This window comes from Salmo trutta, chromosome 26, assembly GCF_901001165.1.
Source record: "Salmo trutta chromosome 26, fSalTru1.1, whole genome shotgun sequence".
Classification (NCBI taxonomy): Eukaryota; Metazoa; Chordata; class Actinopteri; order Salmoniformes; family Salmonidae; genus Salmo; species Salmo trutta.
This window is the reverse complement of record NC_042982.1, coordinates 37,143,722-37,151,563: the sequence shown is the minus strand read 5'-3', so window position 1 is coordinate 37,151,563 and position 7,842 is coordinate 37,143,722. Positions and strand designations below refer to the sequence as shown.

Genomic DNA, 7,842 nt, shown 5'->3' with positions numbered 1-7,842 from the left:
TGCACACTCTTGGCGTTCTCTCAACCAGCTTCATGAGGTAGTCACCTGGAATGCATTTCAATTAACAGGTGTGCCTTGTTAAAGTAAATTTGTGGAATTTCTTTCCTTCTTAATGCGTTTGAGCCAATCAGTTGTGTTGTGACAAGGTAGGGGGGGTATACAGAAGATAGCCCTATTTGGTAAAAGACCAAGTCCATATTATGGCAAGACCAGCTCAAATAAGCAAAGAGAAACAACAGTCCATCATTACTTTAAGACATGAAGGTCAGTCAATCTGGAAAATATCAAGAACTTTTGAAAGTTTCTTCAATTGCAGACAAAAAAAACATCAATGATGAAACTGGCTCTCATGAGGACTGCCACAGGAAAGGAAGACCCAGAGTTACCTCTGCTGCAGAGGATAAATGCATTAGAGTTACCAGCCTCAGATTGCAGCCCAAATAAATGCTTCAGAGAGTTCAAGTAACAGACACATCTCAACATCAACTGTTCAGAGGAGACTGCGTGAATCAGGCCTTCATGGTCGAATTGCTGCAAAGAAACCACTACTAAAGGACACCAATAAGAAGAAGAGACTTGCTTGGGCCAGGAAACACAAGCAATGGACATTAGACCGGTGGAAATCTGTCCTTTGGTCTGATGAGTCCAAATTTGAGACTTTTGGTTCCAACTGCCGTGTCTTTGTGAGACGCAGAGTAGGTGAATGGATGATCTCCGCATGTGTGGTTCCCACCGTGAAGCATGGAGGAGGAGGTGTGATGGTGTGGGGGTCCTTTGCTGGTGACACTGTGATTTATTTAGAATTCAAGGCACACTTAACCAGCATGGGTACCACAGCATTCTGCAACGATACTGGTTTGCGCTTAGTGGGTCTATCATTTGTTTTTCAACAGGACAATGATCCAACACACCTCCAGGCTGTGTAAGGGCTATTTAACCAAGAAGGAGGGTGATGGAGTGCTGCGTCAGATGACCTGGCCTCCACAATCACCCGATCTCAACCCAATTGAGATGGTTTGGGATGAGTTGGACTGCAGAGTGAAGGAAAAGCAGCCATGATTTGTTAGATTTTTTTTATTTGTTTAACACTTTTTTGGTTACTACATTATTCCATATGTGTTATTTCATAGTGTTGATGTCTTCACTGTTATTATACAATGTAGAAAACAGTACAAATAAAGAAAAACCCTTGAATGAGTAGGTGTGTCCAAACTTTTGACTGGGACTGTATATAAAAAAGAATACTATATATGAATAAAAAAATGTAAGTTATTCAAGTATAAATTACCAAAGTTATGATAGATTGCTATAGATTTTTTGTTAATGACCAAAATTCATGAAGATTCTGGTAACTTTGGTGAATTACCGGTAGCTTTGTTTAAGCATTAGTTCTTTCTCTGTAATTTGTTGTCGTGCCAGCAGTGGGCCTGTGTTGCTTCTATAAAAAAGTATCTGTCTGGATTATATCCAGCACCATCTGTGAGTCTTTGGGATGTTAATGAATGATTTTCCAGACGCGCCCTAGAACCTGTCCTGGTCATGCCTGGGCCTGAACCTCTTTCTCTGACAGCCCTCAAGAGGAGGTCCTCTTCAGACTGACTTACAGTCTGTGTGTGGTGTATGCATTTCTGAAGATAGGTTTGTTAGATACACTACGATCAGTGGCTCCTAAAGATATAATAACTGTTTATTGTGATTCCAATAGTGATTAGAATATCACTAACATCACTATCATGTTATTACAGCATATATTCTCTCTACACTGTCAGCATCAACCAGTGTACTTTTCTCTGCCGTTAGCTTCCTTAGCTAAGTCAGATTTCATTCAATCAACTTACTGTATACCCCTCTCACTTTCAAGTAAGAAGTTTGGTATTTGTACTGTATGTGCAATCTCCCATTATTTACCAGTCAGGGATAAAACATTCAATAAAATATGGCCACTTTGTTTGACACCGTTCATTCTTTTTCAAACAGTCGTCATCCCATAGAATTAGGAATAGTATAATCTCTATGGGTCATCCCATAGAATTAGGAATAGTAGGATCTCTATGGGTCATCCCATAGAATTAGGAATAGTAGGATCTCTATGGGTCATCCCATAGAATTAGGAATAGTAGGATCTCTATGGGTCATCCGAACCATATCGGGAAATGATATTCAGTTCAAAGGAGCCCGTCATCCATCCAGTGTCTTTGTCCAACGGTGTTCTCTCCATTCCAATGGAATACACACTGTGTTCCATAGCTATTCAGTACATAGATTGATCTTCCTGTCGGTCAGAGCTGCGTCGAGAGTGCTGCCGTCACGCTTCCTGGTTTCATTGGTGATGCCCTGCTTCTGTTAGTGAAGTTCCTACGGAAACCCTGTCCAGCCATGAAGTAGAGGATGGGATCCACACAGCTGTTGGCGCTGGCCAGGGGGCGTGTTACCTTATAGGCCATGCTGGACACCTTCAGCAGCTCACAGCTCACCTGGGATGAATAAAAACTAATGATTTAAACATTAAGGCCGGGATTCAATCTGTATAATTCTGTTGACAATGCGCCTTTTAAAGAGCAACTGCCTTTAAAAAGCAGCAAATCCCTTTGAAAACGACCTATGTGGCATCCCTTTGAAAACGACCTATGTGGCATCCCTTTGAAAACGACCTATGTGGCATCCCTTTGAAAACGACCTATGTGGCATCCCTTTGAAAACGACCTATGTGGCATCCCTTTGAAAACGACCTATGTGGTATCCCTTTGAAAACGACCTATGTGGTATCCCTTTGAAAACGACCTATGTGGCATCCCTTTGAAAACGACCTATGTGGCATCCCTTTGAAAACGACCTATGTGGCATCCCTTTGAAAACGACCTATGTGGTATCCCTTTGAAAACGACCTATGTGGTATCGATGACAGATTTCTTGAATTATCTTAGATTCCTTCAAGTGCCAATTGGCATGTTCAGTGGCTCTTTAAAGGCAATCTTACCGCGCTCGCAGAGATCATATTTAAGTTAAATGCTGCAGATGTCGTATCCGTAGTGGAAATGACATTTAAATGTCAATTACCTTTGAATCCCAGCCTATACAAGGATAATGACAATATCAACAACAACAATCATAATAGCAGTGGTTAAATTGAGCCTGAGCTATCTGGAGCCAGATTCCTGCACCTTGGGTGAAAGGGAGAGCTACCTGGAGCCAGACTCCTGCACCTTGGGTGAAAGGGAGAGCTACCTGGAGCCAGACTCCTACACCTTGGGTGAAAGGGAGAGCTACCTGGAGCCAGACTCCTGCATCTTGGGTGAAAGGGAGAGCTACCTGGAGCCAGACTCCTGCACCTTGGGTGAAAGGGAGAGCTACCTGGAGCCAGACTCCTACACCTTGGGTGAAAGGGAGAGCTACCTGGAGCCAGACTCCTGCACCTTGGGTGAAAGGGAGAGCTACCTGGAGCCAGACTCCTGCACCTTGGGTGAAAGGGAGAGCTACCTGGAGCCAGGCTCCTGCACCTTGGGTGAAAGGGAGAGCTACCTGGAGCCAGACTCCTGCACCTTGGGTGAAAGGGAGAGCTATCTGGAGCCAGACTCCTACACCTTGGGTGAAAGGGAGAGCCAGGCAGAGCCTTTAAACGCGTAGTATTCCAGTGGTTGTGGTACTGTACCTGGGAGGGGTCCATCTGCTCCAGGTATCTGAGGGAGTAGTACAGACTTCTGGTCAGGTGGAAAGGTAGGAAACACAGCATGAACGCTGCTAACACAATGATTATCATCTTCACAGACTTCTGTTTGGAGCGATGAGCAGCGAGCCCCCCGACTCCCCTCGACTGGCTCCCTCCCGCCCCCCAGGTGGGCTCCAGAAGCTTCCTCACCATCAGTCCATAGCACACCATCACCACCATGAAAGGGAAGGCAAACATCAGGACAGACACCACCGAGCTGTACACCAGGAAGTCATGAAATAACTCTGGACTGGACGTGTCGAAACACACCCTCTCTGTCCCCTCGTCCCTGGTGCGTGAGAAGTAGAGCACGGGAGCCTGGCACATCAACACACACGCCCACACTGCCACAGACACCAGCCGGGCTCTCCGGGAGCTGACCCAGCTCAGTGACCTCATCGGGTAGCACACACCCAGGAAGCGGTGCAGGCTGATGCAGCACAGGAACAGGATGGAACCGTAGAGGTTAGCGTAGAACAGGAAGCGGATGAGTTTGCAGAACGGCTCGCTGAAGGGCCAGTCATTCTCGTCGGCGTAGTAGTAGATTAGGAAGGGTAGGGTGAGGATGTAGAGGGTGTCGCATACTGTCAGGTTGAACATGTACACCGTGGAGGGCTTCCAGCGTTTCGTACGGAACAGGATCACGTACATGGCCGTGAAGTTCAGGGCTAGGCCAATCACGAAGACCAGGGTGTAGCTGACAGGAAGCAGGATGTACTTGAAGTCCTCCTTGAATTGACAGCGCCAGCTGTGTCCGCTGCTCTCATTTGTTGAGTGGTTTGCGAAGGTAGCCATTTTTGTTCATAAACAGATCTGAGGAGGACACAGATGTTTACTAATATGCACCCACACACCCACATACAGAATGAGAGAGAGAAGCCAGAGTGTGATAGTAAATATCAACTGTACTAGCCACTTGTATAACACTCCACAGTAAAGCTAAAGGAGTACCAATGTATCTGTTTACTTCAAATCAAATTGTATTGGTCACATACACATGGTTAGCAGATGTTAATGCGAGTGTAGCGAAATGCTTGTGCTTCTAGTTCCCGACAATGCAGTAATATCTAACAAGTAATCTAACAAATTCACAACAACTACGCATGCATGAACGAAGCGGAAGCTCATTTTGACATAATACCCATAATTACTTCATTTGTATCTTTCCTAAATTCCCTTACGAGTCCAAGTTAAGAGAGGGATGGAGTGGAGGAAGATGGCTGTTTTGTCCTTAGATAGTGATAGATGTTATAGCTGTTCCAACAGGTTTGGATCCCACAGAGAGCACTTTGAACATTTAAGTTAATGATTCATTGGGAAGTTATTGTCCTATTTTCACAGGTTCCGAGCATGGTGACAGGATATGATAACTAAGGTTGCAAAAGGAAGGTATATTACTGGAAACTTTCAAAGTTTACCAGTAAACTCCCAGAATTTTGATATCTTTCAAGGATTTTATCACATGTAAAATATATGAAATAAATAAATAAGATGATTTTAAAATAAGAAATAGAATGACAAAACTGTAAAACATCCTAAATATAAACCGTCAACTTAGTGAATACCACTGCTGTTTAACATTAGGGTTTCAGCATGAAATATCCTTTATATTTATTTTTGACAAACTTTGATTTATTTGACTATGTAAGTATGTATTTGTTGTCAAAGTTTTGGCGTCAAACTGGTGGTAGTTGTGAATAAAGTCAATAGTTGATAGAGCTGCAGAGTTAATAAAAAATAATGCCATTGTTGATTAGATGCTTTTGTCATGAATTAGGCTGTTTTCTCTTGAACCATATGGTCTGTCTACTAGAAACTCATGGACAATATGGACACAGATATAATACATTAATACTATATATTAATACATTTTTTAAGTTATTCAAGTATAAAATACCAAAGTTACGATAGATTACTATAGATTTTCTGTTAATTACCACAATTACTGAAGATTCTGGTAAATTTGGTAGTTTTGAAACCCTAATAACACAGAGAAATACACAATACATGGTACAGCAACACATCAGCATGAATGTTGTGTTATGTTCCTCAGTTTCTGTGTTGTGGGTTTGTGTATATGTATGTGTCTATTTCAGGAAATGGCTTCCTGGATTCCCCCAAGCAGCTGATTGGTCGGCCCCATTGCAGATTGGCGCTTTGATCCCGTCCGCTCGTTAGGGGATACAGCTGTCAGCAATTACCGACTCCTGCAGCAGCTTGAAAAGCCAGAGTTCCTTTGTTAGGAGAGAGAGCTTCTAGGATGTCCTGTGTTGGTTGTTGCTCAGAGACAGTTTTGTGGAAAGTATTTTGTAGCCGCTACTTCTGAGGTATGTGTGTGCCAATAGGACTCAGTGTTTTTGATTATTGAAATTGTTCACTTTACGTTAGTAATTATTCTGTTTTTGTTCCCAGGGGGGAAAGGGAGGGCACCTTGGGAGTGTTGAGACAAGAGGCCTGCAAGCATATGTAACCCGTAGTATGTACTCTGTCTCTGCACACTAGGTAAAACCTGGGCGGACCACCCCCTGTATTTTGGTTAGCGCGCCAGGTGGCGTTAAGAATAAGAAAGTAGTGGGCAGGTAAGATAGGAGAGCCGACTCTTTAACTTTTACTTTCTTTGCTTTGGTTCCGTCCAGCCCCTTTTCCCCACATTACCGTGTGGAAGAATAAATTCCCTGTAAACGGTATTATTCTGTCTCTCATCCTTACCCGCATCTACAATCACATACCTCTATACCTCCACCTACAGTCCCATACCTCTATACCTACAGTCACATACCTCTATACCTCCACCTACAGTCCCATACCTCTATTCCTCCACCTACAGTCCCATACCTCTTTACTTCCACCTACAGTCCCATACCTCTTTACCTCCACCTACAGTCCCATACCTCTTTACCTCCACCTACAGTCCCATACCTCTTTACCTCCACCTACAGTCCCATACCTCTATACCTCCACCTACAGTCCCATACCTCTATACCTCCACCTACAGTCCCATACCTCTATACCTCCACCTACAGTCCCATACCTCTATACCTCCACCTACAGTCCCATACCTCTTTACCTCCACCTACAGTCCCATACCTCTTTACCTCCACCTACAGTCCCATACCTCTATACCTCCACCTACAATCACATACCTCTATACCTCCACCTACAGTCCCATACCTCTTTACCTCCACCTATAGTCCCATACCTCTTTACCTCCACCTATAGTCCCATACCTCTATACCTCCACCTACAGTCCCATACCTCTATACCTCCACCTACAGTCCCATACCTCTATACCTCCACCTACAGTCCATACCTCTAACCTCCACCTACAGTCCCCATACCTCTATACCTCCACCTACAGTCCCATACCTCTATACCTCCACCTACAGTCCCATACCTCTATACCCTCCACCTACAGTCCCATACCTCTATACCTCCACCTACAGTCCCATACCTCTATACCTCCACCTACAGTCACATACCTCTATACCTCTACCTACAGTCCCATACCTCTATACCTCCACCTACAGTCCCATACCTCTATACCTCCACCTACAGTCCCATACCTCTATACCTCCACCTACAGTCCTATACCTCCACCTACAGTCCCATACCTCTATACCTCCACCTACAGTCCCCATCCTCTATACCTCCACCTACAGTCACATACCTCTATACCTCCACCTACAGTCACATACCTCTATACCTCCACCTACAGTCACATACCTCCACCTACAGTCCCATACCTCTTTACCTCCACCTACAGTCCCATACCTCTATACCTCCACCTACAGCCCATACCTCTATACCTCCACCTACAGTCCCATACCTCTATACCTCCACCTACAGTCCCATACCTCTATACCTCCACCTACAGTCCCATACCTCTATACCTCCACCTACAGTCCCATACCTCTATACCTCCACCTACAATCCTATACCTCCACCTACAGTCCCATACCTCTATACCTCCACCTACAGTCCCATACCTCTATACCTCCACCTACAGTCACATACCTCTATACCTCCACCTACAGTCCCATACCTCTATACCTCCACCTACAGTCCCATACCTCTATACCTCCACCTACAGTCCCATACCTCTATACCTCCACCTACAGTCCCATACCTCTATACCT

At 44.5% G+C, this 7,842-nt stretch overlaps 1 protein-coding gene and 1 long non-coding RNA gene across 4 annotated transcripts in view; one reads left to right on the top strand and one right to left on the bottom strand.

Annotated features, from left to right (window-relative positions):
• Positions 1 to 1,398: 1,398 nt before the first annotated feature.
• Positions 1,399 to 7,842, bottom strand: part of LOC115163730 (P2Y purinoceptor 2) — a 28,432-nt gene continuing 21,988 nt past the window's right edge. For all 3 annotated transcript variants that reach the window (XM_029715881.1, XM_029715882.1, XM_029715880.1), the window contains 2 exons: positions 3,650 to 4,519; positions 1,399 to 2,474 (listed from right to left, as the gene is read on the bottom strand). In XM_029715881.1, coding sequence (XP_029571741.1) covers positions 2,280 to 2,474; positions 3,650 to 4,501 — 1,047 coding nt within the window. In that variant the 5' untranslated portion in view covers positions 4,502 to 4,519 and the 3' untranslated portion in view covers positions 1,399 to 2,279. The remainder of the gene's footprint in view (positions 2,475 to 3,649; positions 4,520 to 7,842) is intronic.
• On the top strand, positions 5,659 to 6,393 carry LOC115163731 (uncharacterized). Its single transcript, XR_003869808.1, has 2 exons — positions 5,659 to 6,033; positions 6,209 to 6,393. It is a non-coding gene; the product is annotated as an uncharacterized LOC115163731 (long non-coding RNA).